Raw genomic sequence first — 15,158 nt, 5'->3', positions numbered from 1 at the left:
CCTACGAGTGCTCCCATCTGGGCATTGTCTTTTAATAGACACTGGAAACAAACCCAGCAAGGCCACAGAGCGTGGCGGGATGGGAGTGTGTGCTTAAAATAGGAGCAGGGAAAAAACCAGGCAGAGCACGGATGGGAACAAACAGTGGGGTGGGGGGAGCGGGGTGTGCGGATGACAGCCCCTCTCCCACGCCGGGGGCAAGACCCTGCTGTCCCCCATCGACCTGGGGACTTGGTGGCTGCCCCATTGCCCCTCCTGGGCTGGGGCAGATGATGCCAAAGAGCAAAGTGGCATCAGCCAGGGGACATCAACATTTCTTCTCCCCCTTCTGCCAAGGCGGGGTCCCCTCGCTACAGTGGCCAACACGGACCCCAGCCAGGAAACCCAGGAATGGCCAATTCCTGCAGCTGAGTTGGCCAGAAGCTCCCTTGTGAGATGCAGCAGAGGTGGCAGCATGTCTCGGTCTGAGAGCCAGCGCTGGCTGTGGGGAGCAGTGCACGACCTCTGGGAAACAACGGGGAGAGCACCAGTGCCATGCAGGCAGTGAGAGCACAGCTCCCAAAACACAGAGCTGAGAAATTCCCCCTGTCCCTGCCAAGGTGGAAGGAGGCAGCCACATCCCCCAGCACCCAAATGGGAGAATCATGGAATAACTCGGGTGCATAGAGACCTGAAAGCTCATCCCGTTCCACCCCCTGCCACGGGCAGGGACACCTTCCACTATGCCAAGTTGCTCCAAGCTCTGTCCAGGGATGGAGCAGCCACAGCTCTGGGCACCCTGTGCCAGGGCCTCAACAAACAGGAGTTGTGGCACCCATGGCCCCAGCTCTCAGCCAGAGCTCCTTCTCTCCCTGCACAGAGGGCTGTGGAATTTCACACCCAACCACCAAGATTAGCAGCAAATCCCAAGATGACATTTGTTCAGGAGAAGAAAGAGAAGCCCTGACCAAGCAATTTCCCTTGCAGGGACAGTGTAGAAATAGCTGAGGAGCAAAGAATGACCCTTTTCTTCCCATCCTACCGCCGAGTGACTTTGCCAGCATCCATCACCAAGCCCAAGAAAATAAACACGGCTCTGTGTATAAACACAGCAACCCATCAAACAACATTCCCAAGTGCAAGGGACCCACAGTCCACTCTGGAGCAGGCAGCTGCCTCTACTGTGGGTATGCAGAGCAGTGCTCTGCCCCACAGAGCAGCACCACATCAAACTGAGCAGGTATGCCCAGAACAACCCCAAATTCAGGTAAGAGCAGCATGGATTGAGAACTAGCTTGCAGTTTCCCATACCAGGGCAGCCATGGGATTTGACTGATCACAGGCACACCTGGCAGGTGTCTGAAGGTGCCCTGCACAAGTCCTGGCCAGGCCTCACCACACTCAAGGTGACACCTGAAGCAGAAACTCCTCACAGTCGACGGGAAACCAGCAGGGAATGGGCCACAAGCAGTGCCCGGGCTCAGCCTCCCAAACTAGAATTTTCTTTGCAGGTTTTCTAGCACCTCCTGAGAGCTGCTAAGTGCCTGCCAAGCCCAGCTCAGTCAGGTCACCGAGCACTTCCCACCCCTGGGGAGGCTTTAACACCTGGACAGCAAGAATCAACAGGAGCAGCCACCACAAAGGGGCATGAACTGTGTTCACAACCTGCTCCCAATTTCCATCCCTCTCCCTCCTCGGGTGGGAGATGGACACACAACATGGAAAGACAGGGTCACTTTTTGAGCCAAAAACATCAACTCTGGTGTGTGCCCAGCAGATGAAGAAGGAGCAGAAGAGCTCAAGGTGTGGAGCTTGTAGCTGAGAGCGCTCCTGAGCCTGGGCCACGCAGAACCTCCCACGGGCAGGCTGCAGGCGTCCTCTCCACAGCCACACTACTACCCAGAACATCTGTACAGGCTGCTGGGCCACTGCCATGCTCTGGAAATATAAATAGGTGTTAAATTCAACTCTCTGTTGACAGTGTGACACGTCTCTCAATAACCACAGCTCCAAAAGGAGCAGCGCTGAGCCACTCCAGCCCAGCAAGGAGGCAGGGCAGGGCATGGAGCCAGGTGCAGGATGGCCTGCTGCCCAAGCATCTCACTTCCTTTGGAAGCAGCTGTTATTTCCCTGCAGCTCTGCTCCTCCTGCTCTGCCTGGACCTTTGGAAGCATCTCCCTGTGGCCAATGCCTGGAGGGACATTGTGCTTCCCAGCCTGGTCAGAGCTGTGCTTGAGGGAAGAGCTGGGGTTCCTGTGATCCCCATTTGAAGGGACCCCACTTTGCTGGTTTGTCTGGTCACAGCTTGCCCCACTCTTGGAGAGACCATTCTTTCAGCTGCCAGTGGAGCAGCTGGTGGAAACTCTCTGAGCCATCACAGACCTGATATTCCTTAAGAGACCCACACTTTGGGAGAGGCTCAGGCCAGCCACAGCCCAGCTGTACAGTCACCCCTCTGCACTCCCAGCTCTGCTGTCCCCCAGCTCAGGCCCCCCCTGCTCCACACCTCCCGTGTGCTGCACGACAGGGGCTCACTGGGAGATCTGGAGCAGGATGCACAGCACAAGGACAATCCAGACAGAGCCACAGCAGCCCCTCAGTAATGGACACACGGCATGGGACCCTCACCTTGGTCTGCTGCCAGAGCAGTTGGTACTGGGAGGTTGGTGCCAGCCCTCCGTGGCCACAGGTGTGCTGGTGGGGTCCCGTCCAGGCACCTGGGACCCTGCATGGGGGAAGAACAACGGGTGAAGAAAAGGACTGAACCACCTATAGATCTACCCTCCTTCCCTCCCTCCCACTTTCCAGAAAGGAGCCCCAAAAGCACAACAGCCTCATCCCTTGTAGGACAGACCCCCAGCACCCAAGGACCCCCCACCTCACACTGGGGTGCTCTCCTCACACCACACAGCCTGGCACTGCCTGGCCCCTCAGCACTCTGTAGCTCCAAGCAGAACACAGGACTCTGCAGAGCTGGCAGTGCCAGGAGAGTGCTGCATCCACAACTCCCAGATGTCACAGGTTTTGTCTTCCAGCGACAAAGAGGAGCCAAGGGAAAGCAATGCACCAACCCTTGTTCTGTACAAGCTTGGCTCCCCTGGCAGCCCCGAGAGAGCAGCCACCAGCCCGTGACCCCACGCACGCTCTGCCGTGGGGAGCTCTCTGTGAGTGGACCAGCAGACACCATTTCCCCAGCCCTCACGGCCAGCGAGGGAAGGGGCTGACCCGCATGGAAGGCTGGAGGAGGGCCTGGAGAAGGGCCGCTCCTCCCAGGCCGGCTGCTGTGAGCCTGTCGATGCTCCCGTTCCGCTCCAGCCACGCGCCCGCGGGAGCCCACAGGGCTGGGGCCCCAGCGGGGGCGGAGGCGAGTGCTGGCCCTGGGACACCATCCCGGGGCTGCCGGGGCCGCGCTCGCCCCGCTCCGCTCCCCACGCCTGGTGTCCGGAGCGGCCGCGCGGGGCTGGGCACTCACCCTCCGGGCCGGCACTGCCGTCGGGAACGCTGCCCAGAGCAACAGCCGGCCCGTCCAGGAAAATCGTCAGCTCTCCGCCCGACACAATGCTGCCTTTGTTCTCCGTCTGCAGGTCCAGGGTCAGCTGCCTGTTCTCCACTGTGGCAGACGGGACATGGAGAAAGAGACCCCCAGTCACCACCGGGATACCAGCGGTGTGGAGGTGGCTCCACTGCCCCAGCAACCACGTCAGCCTCCCGGGCTCCTCCAGGCCTCCCCCGTCCCCAAAGGACAATGTGCCCACTCCCTCAGGGCCAGCTGTCCCAGCGAGCACCACCAGTGTTGGCCCCACACCTACACACACCTGCCAGCGCTGCCAGAGGACCCCTGGCCAGTCCCACCACCTGCTCCTGAGGAAGATCCTTCTTCACCACCCCTCAGGATCCCTTCACCCTTTTCCTGGGGCTGCAGCTGCCCCAGGGGCCCTGGCTGTGACACTGAGACCCCCATCACTCACAGATCCAGGAGCTGGGGCTGTAGGGCAGATCCCAGCAGGAAAGCCAAAGGATTTGGCTCCTTTGAGATGACACACGGGGCAAGAAGGGTCCTGCATGATGGTGAGGATCCCTCCATCCACATCCCCGTGCATCAATTCCACTGAACAAAACCGGCACAGAGGGCCGTTCCCAAACAGGAACGCTCTGTTGCAGCACTGGACCACACTCACAGAAGGTTCTGGAGAGGGTGCCACAGGCTGGGAGGCTCCTGGAGACAGATGCCAGCTCCACTCCCTCCCTTGAGAGCCAGCCTGGTTTCAGCAGCTTCAGCAAGGCTTTGCTGGTCCCTGGGGGCAGCTGGGGCACAGCACAGCCCTCAGCACCCACCCCATCACAGCAGTGCCTGCCAGTGCCAGCCAGACTGAAACACCCGGCTCCATCACAGAAGGCCAGAAAAATTTGGCTGCACCAGCCTGGGACACTGGCCCAGACGCTTCCTGACTCATTTGCTCAAATAATATTTTTATTATACACGGATTGCTCATGACACAATGGCACCATTTTTTAGCAACCTGCTTTGTCCCGGTGTGACGCGGGGACGGGGTGTGGCTCAGGCCAGCAGGAGGAGGATGGGAGCACACCCCCATGGAGCCCTTGTCCCACCTCTAGCTCCGGCTGTCCTGCACTGGACTTGACACTTCCTTCTCCAAGGCACCCCAAATCCCAGTGACACAGGGTCTGCGGTGAACACAGGCCTGTGGGACAGGCGGCACTCGAGGATCTGGGGGAAGTCTCCAGCACCAAGAAGATGGGTGTCTCCTACACAGCTCATGGGGGCACAGCTCTGTCACTGATCACCATCATCCAACACGGGATTCTGCTGAGCCTGGTCTCCCCCTCTGCCTCACGGAGCTGCACTCCACTTGCTTCCATGGGAAACTGACCTCACAGACAGTTTTAAGAGCCTGAGACAGAAGATGCTACTGAGCACAGCCAAAAACCAGAACAAATCCAGACCCTGTTTCCCCCCCGGCTCCTCCAAGCCGTAGGAATCCGCATTTTCTCCAGGGTCCCTCCATCCCCCTCCACGTGCACCGCTCTCCGGGGCCGCACAAGCCCTCATTGTGCGGGCGCCCAGCCGAGGTGCAAAGACAAGGTGTCTCCAAGTGGAGGATGTGAACATGAACCTCCCAGCCGGCTTCCTTCTCCCCCCCTCCACCCCCTCCAGCTTTTTTAAAGAAAATAAACACTCGCAGAACCTTCCACTCCCTGTCCCCGAGCAGCGTGCGGGATGCACAAAGGGACATTGCTGCTGCACCGACGGCGGGTCCCCCGAAGGGCCCAGCACAAAGGCTGCCTCTGTCCCGCCGGCTGCCAGAATGTCAGAGGGATTATTATTATTTTGGGAGGGGGTTGGGGGGTGATTTGGTCCTGAATAAGGTCTCAGTTCAGCTACTTCCAGTGCCCTGCACGCAGCATCAGAGCTCCCATTTAGCAGAGGTGAGCTGGAATTCCCACCCAGCCCATTAAGCGGATTTACGGTTCTGCGAAACGAAGCTGGGAGCAGCCGGCACAATAATGGCCCCGGGCTGAGCCCCAGCTCCGGGACCCCCAGGAACCACACGTGTCTGACCCCAGGGAGCTGCCACATGAGACGAGCAGCTCCTCTGGAAGACCCTGTGTGAGGTGGCTCCATCATCACACCTGCATACCAGAAGATTTTCAGACAGACAGCCAAAAAGTGCTTCCCAGTCTCTCAGTTCCCCAAAGCTAGCGCCAAGCTCCTTGCCCAGTCCCACTGGATGCAAAGGCCAGTTCCCATTCCAACAGCTCCACGTGATCACCCAGGTTTTGTCTGGGATGAATCAAAGCTCCTTGGTGCTGAGCAGGTGAAGACTGGCTCAGCATTGGTGCATTCCCACAGCAGAAGGAATGACTCTATGCTGTGGCTACAAGTCCCTCCAGGAACAAGCAAGGGGAAAGTTAAACCTTCCACAGACATCCCCAAATGAAGAAGGAACCCAGAGTTTTGGGGAAGGGATAATCTTTAGTGTCCTATGAAAGTCTCCCCAGGGGAGCTTTGCCTTTGCTGCTGATCCAGCCTCAACCACCAGAGGTTTAGAGACAACTGTGTCCTACTCCATTTATCTGCCAGGGATAACCAGGAGGGCCTCGGGTTTCTGTTCCTTTCCTCTAAAAGGTGACATGGGATGGGCACTCTCCAATCCCCATAGTGACCTGCTGGCTGGATGGCCAGTTTTGTGGGATTACATCCTGGTCATGGCAGAGCCAGCTCACGGAACTGCTGGGACATGCAGCACAGCACAGCTCCTTTGGCATCACAGCCACAATGGGGTGGAGCTGCAGTTTTCCAGAGGCTGGGAATTGCTGCTGTTGTCCTGAAGGATCCCAGGAGGCCAAGTTCCAGCCACTCTGCCTGGGGCACAGCAGCAGAGACTCTGTGGGATCTGTAAAGCCCTAGCACGTGGTGCCACTCAGCACACAGGGGGACCAGCAAGGCCCACTACGGGCTCCACACAGCCCAGGATACGAGGCCGGCCAGGGCCAGCGGCAAGGAGCTCCCAGAGCCCGGGAACAAAGAGGTGCCTCTGCAGAGGCAGCAGCTCAGGGGCCGGGGCCAGGGGCCGTGCCATGGCAAACGAGCTGTTTCATGGGAGCCCTGGGAGCAGCTCAGCTCCTGGAAGGCTCCAGCTCCTGTCAGTGATTGAGCCAGTGCTGACCCACCTCTCCACCTCCCCGGCCAATCCCTGGGAAGGCGGGAGGCGCTCGGAGAGGCCCCGCAGGCGCTGCCAAGGCGCTGGGAAGCGCTGCGAGCCCGAAAGCTGGGCTGGACCCACCGGAGCAGGAGCTCCTGCGACAGCCAGGCTGTTGGCTCCAGAGGCTCTCACAGCCTTCCCGGGAGCTCAGGCCTCATCACTGAGCTCTTTTTCCATGCTCCGGGCCTCAGAGCTGAGACTCTTCCCCCTGGAGTAAGGCATACCTGGCAGAAGGGCTGACAGCACCATCCTGGCAGGCGGGAGCCCAGCACGCACTGCCACAGGTGTCACCAGCAGTGAGGACACTGTCCTGCCTGCTGAGGGGAACAACAGGAACATCAACCCAAGGCCACAGCTACACTCACAAACCAGTAACTTTCATAAAGCCTCACCAAAACCATAACAAACCCAACGAAGACAAAGGGGCTGCTACCCGGCAGGAGCTGCCCTGGGGAAGGCTCACTCTGGCTGAGCACTTCCCAGGATGGGGAGAGGAGGGCCAGGCCCCTCCAGTGGCAGGGGGCACATGCATTTCACTGCCCTTCACACATTAATTGCCTGACCCAGAATGGCTTGAAATCCCAGATGCCTTTTGCACGACCTTGCCTGACCCAGCCCCTTCCTCAGGCTGGCTGGCAGAGGGAACACACTCCCCTCTTCCCAGGAAGCGAGGAGCCCCTGAGGAAAGGATCTCCCAGGCTCCCATAGGGCCCCCAGCAGTCTCTGGCCCACTCAGACCTGCAGCAAGGCACGAAGGCTGAGCATGAGCCTGCAGGGAAGAGGAGGGAGCAGATGTCAGCCCAGACAAGGAGGGCAGACGAAAGCAGACAGGAGCAGACAGGCAGCACCTTCCCGGCAGGGCAGGGCAGGCTCTGCAGCTTTAAGAGTCCTTCCTCCCTCCCAGCCCACAGTGTCAAGGAAAAATCTGACACGTTTTTTCTGAGGGATGTTAACAGACAACCTAGAACAGCCAGTTGCCTTCTCCATTCATTTTCCACACAGCCCCCCGGGATGGCTGGGAATGAAAGAGCCAATTGTGCCCCCGTGGAGGCGCAGGTAGGGTGGGAACCACGGCAGCTCCGGGAGCCCGGCAGGGCCCCTGCACACCTCGGGAAATAACAGCTGCAGGGGAGGGTGCCCAGGGGCACAGATCCCACAGCTGTGGGGCTGGCTGGCAGCTACACCCCAACAGAGCCAGCCCGAGGCACACATCCAAGTCCCCACAGGCCTTGCGAAATGACAGCAGTGGCAGCACATGTCCCATGTGTCCCTCACTGCCACAGCACCTGGTGCCACCCAGAGCCACAGCAGCACGGCAGGGACACTGATGTGGTTTCAGAGCTGGCAGCACCAGGGGAAGCAGCTCACCCCAGCCCCCGGCACCAGGGAGGGTCTGAACCAGCCCTGAATCCCTCGGGGTGCAGGAGGCCCCTCTCCCTGCTCAATACCAGGTCTGTGTCTCACAAGCTTTGCTTGGAAGAGACAGAGCACGCCTTTTCCAGCCCTGCGCGGCCACTCGCGCCGCCCCAGCCCTGAATGGCCGCCTTTATGTGGGAGCTGCTGTCACAAGCCACGCTCTGGCAACCGCAAACGGCGGCAAATAGCAGCGGGGTTTGTGTTTCCGAGCCGGCTGCGGCGCCCGGGCTGACGCAGGTACGGCTTCCGGCACGCCCGGCCCAGGGCACACAACGGCACCTTGTTCCCTGCCGGGGAGCGCTGGAGCCGCTGCGGCCACCCCCATCCTGTCCCCTGTGCCCCGGGCAGGCGAGCGCAGCCCCGGGCCCCCCGTACGTACACTTGCCGCCGCCCTTGAGCAGGCTGCCGAGGCTGACGGAGGCGGCGCCCAGCAGCTCGTTCCTCAGCGTGTGGCAGATCCACACCTTCAGCTCCAAGTGGCTCTGAGCCGTGACATTCCTGCAGAGACCAGGGAAGGGGGCTGTCACCGTGGCCTCATGCCTGCTCCATGCTTGGGGAGCAGGCAGTGCCAAAGGCAAGCAGCAGAGGAAGGTGGGCAAGGACATGGGGCAATGGGAGACCCCCCCTCCCACTGCCCTCCCAGCCTGGCTGTCTCTGGCAGTGTCCTCATGCAAGGGACAAAGCTCTGTGACATTCAAGTGTCCCCAGAGGGGCACACAGGGCCAGCCCCACAGCAGGGGTCACATGGACTCACAGGGTGAGGACCTCGTTCCACAGCAGCTCAGAGACCCCCATCTGCTTCCCCGTCTTCTTGGTCTCGCTGGGCAGCCCGTCGCCGGCCACCTCCACGTAGCAGTTCATCCGTGCTGGGCGGCTCTGGGCCTTGGGCTTCACAGACACGACTGGGCAGGGACAGGCACAGGGTCAGGCAGCCATGAGACACCCTGTCCCCTGCCCTCATCCCCCACCCCATCCCTGCCAGCCCGGGGTGCCATGACTCACAGCAGAGTTCTGGGAGAGGGGCAGTGGGGAGCAATGCTCCTGGTGGCAGCGATGGCTGGCACCAAGCCCTGACCATGCCCATCCCCAGCTTCACCCCTCCGAGGGTGGCAGGACTGTCACTGTCCCCACGGACACCTCCCGAACCCAGGGCACGGGGGCAAGGTGGGACGGGGCAGCCCCGGGCCAGCAGTGCCTGCGGAGGGGCAGAGCTGGGGACGTGGCTCCGAGGGGACGGGGCTCCGGGCGCCGGGCGCCGGGAGCCATCTCGCGGCCACGGGAGCACCAGCGCGGCCCCAGCTGGGCCACGGAGCCACGTCCCCAAGGCAGCCGGGCGGGGGAAGCGGCCGAGCCCAGCCCATGGCACACAGGGCAGCGCTGGCCATCCTCAGCCCCTGCTGCCCCCGGGAAGGTGTCCCAGCCCGGGGTGCAGGCAGAGCACACACAACACATGTTCCTGGCAGGGGGAATCCCGGCGAGGCAGCGGGACCCACCTTTCACGGAGAGCGGGGACTTCTCGCAGGGCGGCCCGGCCCTGGCCCTGCTGGAGCTGGCAGCGGCCATGGCATCACCCCCGGCTGGAAGCAGAGAGAGGAGACACCTCAGCACCGCTCCCACGGCGCCCAGGGAGCCCAAACACAGCCCGATGCTGCTGCGAGCGCCCGGCACAGCAAGGACACGGGGAAAGGGTTGGGCAACCCCCGGGAAACACAGGCTCCCTCTCCTAATAAACCAGCCCTGCACCACAGACAACGCTGCGTCCCTGGGAGAGCAACCCCTGCACGGCACCGCTGCTAGCCAAGCTGGGCAGTGCCACCTCCAGACACCCCTCTGGGCACCTGAAGCTCCCCTGACCCACAGGTCAGTGCTGATGGGGGACAGAGCAGCCACCAAAGCCTTGCCCTGTGGGACACTGACTCGTGAGCCCACACATCACCAACAAGATGGCAAGGACATGGCAGTGGCACAGGCTGGACAGAAGCTGGTCACAGCACGGGGTAGTGGCCACATCCCTCAAGGGAAGCCCTGGTCTCACTATGGTACCAAATCCACAGAATCACTGAGGTTGGGAAAGGCCTCCAAGACCATCGTGTCACGCCCCCAGACAGGAAGGACACACTGTGACACCAGGCAGGGTGGCAGGACACGTGGCTGGGGCCTCTGCCCAAATCAGCGACCACAGAGCGGAGGAATGAGGTCACACATCACACAGGAGCACGAGACGCTGCGTCTGGGACCACGGAGTCAGCCATGGGCTTGCTCCAGCCTCCTCCCCACCATTCCCAGGAGCTGGAGAGGACAGGGGCCAAGGTCATGGCCCAGCCCCTAAGCCAAGAACTGCCCAGCCAGGACCAGGGCACTGCCAACCTCCCCCTCCCCGATCAGGGGAAGCAGGAAAAGGGAGGAAGCAGCTCCAGCCCCTCTCCCTGTGCAGGAGCCTCTTCTCTGCTCTCTCTTTACATCCTCCTTAAACTGTACCGAGCTCCAACCCATGGCAGATTCCCTGTGAAATCCCTTCTTCCAGGGTCTCTGCTCTCCGTGCCAGCACAGCAAACCTGCCTGGCACCCCAGGGCTTGGCTGTGTCTCATACAGCCCCCACCTCTGCCTGGAAATCCCCGTTTGGCACTGTCCAACCACTGTTCTGGCTCCATCCAACAACAGCCAGGGCTCCTGGACACATCCCAACCTCCTGTCGCTCACCGTGAGGGGCTACTCACCACACTCACACAGTGACTCCCATTCCAATTATCCCGGCCCGCAGATCACCCCGACCTTCCCTGAGGATATCGCATACTCCTCCTCCTCATGTCCCCAGCTCCACATCATATGGATTCCATCGGGGCCGTGCCCCTCCAGTGCTAGGCCGTGCCCAGCCCTGTTCCGCCTGGGCTGTCGCCATCCTTCTTCTTTCAAACCCTGACTCTTCCCCATTTCCTCTTTTCACCATTTCTCCGTCACTCGCTCTGACATCCCCGGCCACGCCAAGCACCCCTGACCCGCAGAAACCCCTCGGTGTCCAGTGCCACTCCCCGGGCACAGCTTTGCTGTCCCCGGGCTGTTCCCGCTCCGCACACCCCCACAGCCCCTCAGCCGAGCGGGACCATGACCGGCCCAGGCCGGGCCCGGGGCGCTCCCGCACCCCACACATGGGGAATCCCCCTTGATAAGGCCGAGGCCTCCCTCCCTTCCCTCCCCGGCTTCCCGTTTCCGACAGCCTGGCCTGACCTCCCGGGTCACCCGCGGGGCCGCCGCCCCGGCAGCGAACACCGAACCCGCCCCCGGGACCGGCCGGTCCGGCCCCGCAGCCCCGCACGGAACTGGGCCGGGCGCTGCGGGCACCGCGCACAGGAGGCGGAGGCCAAGGGCCCCACCTTGGCCCCGCTGTCCCGGGCTGGTACCGGCACCGGCTGAGCAGCTCCTGGCGGCCGGAGCGCCTCAGCAGGCCCTGTCCGGCGGACGGACGGGAGCGCCCCCGTGCCGTGCCGAGCCGAGCCGAGCCGAGCCGAGCCGAGCCGAGCCGAGCCGCCCCGCCCCGTCCCGTTACCGGCAGCCGCTCCGCTCCCGCTCCCCGGCTCCAGCTCCCGCCGTCATGTGACCCCGGCCGCCACGTGATCCCGCCGACCGGAAGCGCTCCCGCGGCACGGCCGCCGGTCCCGGCGTGCCCCGCTTGAACTACAACTCCCGGCGTGCTCCGTGCTCGGACCACAACTCCCGCTGTGCTTCCCGCGGCGCTTGGACGGCGGCCCGGGTGGGCCATGGGGCACGCGGACATGGCGCGTGTTCCGCACGTCGTGGCCGACACGGGCGCGTTCCTGAGCGCTGCCCCGCTGCAGGTACCGGGGAAACACCGGGGAGATACCGGAGGGGCGGGGGGGACGAGGGGTTACGGGCCGGTGTGACTGCGCTGCCCGCAGGACATCGCAGACGCGCTGTACACCGTGCCCGAGGTGCTGGCCGAGATCCGCGACCGGCCCGCGCGCCGCCGCCTCGCCGCGCTGCCCTGCGAGCTGCGGGTCCGCCGCCCGCGCCCCGAGCTGCTGCGCCTCGGTGAGTGCCGGGCAGGCCCCGGTTCCCGTCCTGCGCGGGGCACCGCTTCCTTTCCCTCGGCCCCACGGCCCGGCCCCGCCCCGCCCGGCTCTCGCAGCCCGGCCCGGCCCGGCCCGGCCCGGCCCGGCCCGACGGTGCCATTGTTCCCCGCCCGCAGTAACCGAATTCTCCAAGAAGACCGGGGACTACCCGAGCCTGTCGGCCGCCGACCTGCAAGTGCTCGCCCTCACGTGCCAGCTCCAGGCCGAGATCGACGGCCCCGGCTGCCTCCGCTGGGAGCCGCAGGACAAGGTAGGATCGGCCCGGGGACGGGGCCCCGGTTCCAGCGGCCCCGCCGACGCCCCGTGCCGCTCCCCAGGTGCGGCTCAGCTCCACCCCGCGGCACCCAGAGGCCCCCCTGCACCTCGCCGGCTTCCACCTGCCCGCCAAGGTAAGGCCCGGAGGGAGGGCGAGGGCGTGCGGCCCCTCGGAGCCCCGGGTGAGGGTTCCCCGTGCTGTGCCCCCAGCACAAGCCCGCGGGGAAGGGCCCGCGCCAGCCCAGCCCCGGCAGCGGCCCGGCCCCGCCGGACAGCGACGAGTTCGGATCCTTCCTGTACTGGCGGCCGCCCCTGCCCAGCATCGAGGAGGAGCTGCGGGAGCTGCTGGTGAGAATCTTCTGGAGTTTTCTTTCTGTCCTCGCTCTGTGATTTCTGGCTGGCCTTTCCCGACCCCTCTGTGCCACCCTGACCGTCTCCTCCCCCCACATGGCCCAGGCCATCTCCAGTAGCCCCGAGCCCCTGGAGGAACACCCGGAGGAACACCAGAGCTCTGCAGATGGGGCCAGCGCCGGCGAAGAGGAGGATGAGGAGAGCGATGACGAAGGCTGGATAACTCCCAGCAACCTGAAGCAGGCCCAGCAGGACACAGGGCACTGCGACACTGCTCCCGTCGGTGTCCAGGTCGGCTGTGTCACCACGGACTTTGCCATGCAGGTGGGTGCTGGGCTGCAGCCAGGGCTCAAACCTCGGGGCTGCTCCCATCAAGGCAGTGCCGAGTCCCTGGGCAGGGGAGAGCAGCTTTGGGACAGCTCCGTGTGTCGAACCAGTAGGGTCTCAGTTCCAGAGGCCTGTGCACAGCCTGTCGGGCTCTCACTGCCCCAGCTGGCAGGGCCCAGTCCCAGCTCCCGGCATTCCCAGCTCCCGGGGTCCCAGGTTGTCCCTGCTCTTGCAGAACGTGCTGCTGCAGATGGGTCTCCACGTGCTGGCCGTGAACGGGATGCTGATCCGCCGGGCCCGGAGCTACATCCTGCGCTGCCACGGCTGCTTCAGGTGCTGGGGCTGATCCTGCTCCCGGGCTGAGCCCCTGTTCCACAGCCCCGGGAGCTGTGAACTTGTCTGTCCCACCCTCACAGGACCACCTCGGACATGACCAAGGTTTTCTGCCCCCACTGCGGTAACAAGACCCTCAAGAAGGTGGCAGTGAGTGTCAGCGACGATGGGAGTCTCCACATGCATTTCTCCCGCAACCCCAAGGTGCTGAACCCCCGGGGGCTCAGGGTGAGTACCTGGACAGAATCCCAGACTCACTGAGGTTGGAAAAGACCATCAAGATCCTCAAATCCAACCTGTGACCGATCCTCACCTTGTCAGCCAGACCAGAGCACTGAGTGCCATGTCCAGTCAATTCCTTGGACACCTCCAGGGATGGGGACTCCACCACCTCCGTGGGCAGCCCCTTCCCATTTTTAACAACCCTTTCTGTGAAGAAATTCTTCCACTGGGACCCCAGGGATGGGAGCCCAGCCTGTGGCTGGCAGGTTGGAGGGAATCAAAGCAAACTGTGAACATCCTCCAGATGTTGCACCTGGACCCCAGGGCTTCTGGGCTTCCCTGCTCAGGTCTCCAGAGGCCTGTGGTCACCTCAGAGTCCCTGGGAGCCGGGGCTGATCCCTTCTCTCCTGCAGTACCCGCTGCCGGCGCCGCAGGGCGGGAAGCACGCCAACAACCCGCACCTGGTGGAGGACCAGCGCTTCCCGCAGCAGCGCCTGTCCCGCAAAGCCAGGCAGAAAACCAACGTGTTCCACCCCGACTACCTGGCCGGGGCCTCTCCCTTCGCCGAGAACGACGTGCACAGCCGGGCCGCGCACCTGCACCTGCGCGATGCCGCCCTGGGCGCCGGCCGCCGGCGCCTCAACCCCAACGCCGTCACCAAGAAGTTCGTGAAGAGGAGGTGAGGGGCAGGACGGGCCCCGCCTGCAGGACCTGCCTGCCCGGCTGCCGTGGTGGCTCCACCAGGGCAAGGCCTCTCCCAGAACCTGGCATGGGCGTGGGACAGGCCGCTCTGTCGGCACTGCGCTGGTGCCCAGAGGGCCACCGTGACTGGGGTGGTGGTGGCTGGGTTTGGGGAGGCCCCAGCATGGGAGAGGGTGGGGTGGCTTCCCTGCTGGCCCTGGGTGCCCCTGGGCAGGGGCTGTGTCACCCAATAAACACCAAACCCCAAAGCACCGTGGCTCAGTCCCGTTTGTGTGGGTGCCTGTGCCAGGGGGAGCCTTGCTCTGAGCCTCGAGGGATGAGGAGGCTGGGACAGAGGAAGGGAGGATTTCTTTGATGTTTTGCCCCATGGGATCATGAGCTCCAGAAAGACAAAAGCCCAGGGCAGGGGGTTGTGTCTCACCCTGGCACTAGGCAATGCCCAGGGCTGAAGGGGGAGACTCAGGTAAAGCTTTTTGGATAAATCTGCTGAAATCTTTCACAACTGCCTGTTCTGCCCAGCTCTTGCTGCAGTTTCTTAACCCTGCTGAAATTGTTCAAGGTAAGGAAATGCCTGGTACCAGCTGTGGCCCCTGGTCCTGGGGAGGTTGCAGGGTGGGATCAGGAGAGGGGAACACACCTGGGCCTTCCCCAGCCCCAGGGCATTTTTGGTGTGTCAGAGCTGCAGATAAAGGGCATTGGGTAACGCACCCACAAATTCTGCTGAGGAGGTGGCAACTTCCAGCGTCTTTGCTTTGGACT

General features: G+C 63.0%; 2 protein-coding genes across 2 annotated transcripts in view; one reads left to right on the top strand and one right to left on the bottom strand.

The window, feature by feature from the left end:
• Positions 1 to 11,753, bottom strand: part of WWP2 (WW domain containing E3 ubiquitin protein ligase 2) — a 32,317-nt gene extending 20,564 nt beyond the window's left edge. The window contains 6 exon segments of the mRNA XM_042022862.1: positions 2,608 to 2,704; positions 3,452 to 3,589; positions 8,500 to 8,618; positions 8,875 to 9,022; positions 9,614 to 9,697; positions 11,666 to 11,753. Of these exon segments, the coding sequence (XP_041878796.1) occupies positions 2,608 to 2,704; positions 3,452 to 3,589; positions 8,500 to 8,618; positions 8,875 to 9,022; positions 9,614 to 9,683 (572 nt within the window). The 5' untranslated portion in view covers positions 9,684 to 9,697; positions 11,666 to 11,753.
• Positions 11,740 to 14,650, top strand: NOB1 (NIN1 (RPN12) binding protein 1 homolog). The gene is made up of 9 exons (XM_042022863.1): positions 11,740 to 11,954; positions 12,036 to 12,168; positions 12,326 to 12,459; positions 12,527 to 12,598; positions 12,675 to 12,812; positions 12,921 to 13,139; positions 13,378 to 13,475; positions 13,559 to 13,703; positions 14,111 to 14,650. The coding sequence occupies exons 1-9, from the start codon at positions 11,877 to 11,879 to the stop codon at positions 14,378 to 14,380; spliced, it is 1,287 nt and encodes a 428-aa protein (XP_041878797.1). The 5' UTR covers positions 11,740 to 11,876; the 3' UTR covers positions 14,381 to 14,650.
• Positions 14,651 to 15,158: the final 508 nt, after the last annotated feature.

Source organism: Corvus kubaryi, unplaced genomic scaffold (assembly GCF_017639235.1).
Source record: "Corvus kubaryi isolate FWS band 111438036 unplaced genomic scaffold, C.kubaryi_AGA036_p1.0 37225, whole genome shotgun sequence".
In the NCBI taxonomy this organism is placed as follows: domain Eukaryota; kingdom Metazoa; phylum Chordata; class Aves; order Passeriformes; family Corvidae; genus Corvus; species Corvus kubaryi.
This window is presented reverse-complemented; position numbering and strand designations above follow the sequence as displayed.

Bases quoted from the DNA above. Each gene is read 5' to 3' on its own strand.
- NOB1 (XM_042022863.1), top strand. From the start codon at position 11,877: ATGGGGCACGCGGACATGGCGCGTGTTCCGCACGTCGTGGCCGACACG. The intron at 12,460-12,526 runs GTAGGATCGGCC...GCCGCTCCCCAG, and splicing joins GCTGGGAGCCGCAGGACAAG to GTGCGGCTCAGCTCCACCCC. The intron at 13,704-14,110 runs GTGAGTACCTGG...TCTCTCCTGCAG, and splicing joins TGAACCCCCGGGGGCTCAGG to TACCCGCTGCCGGCGCCGCA.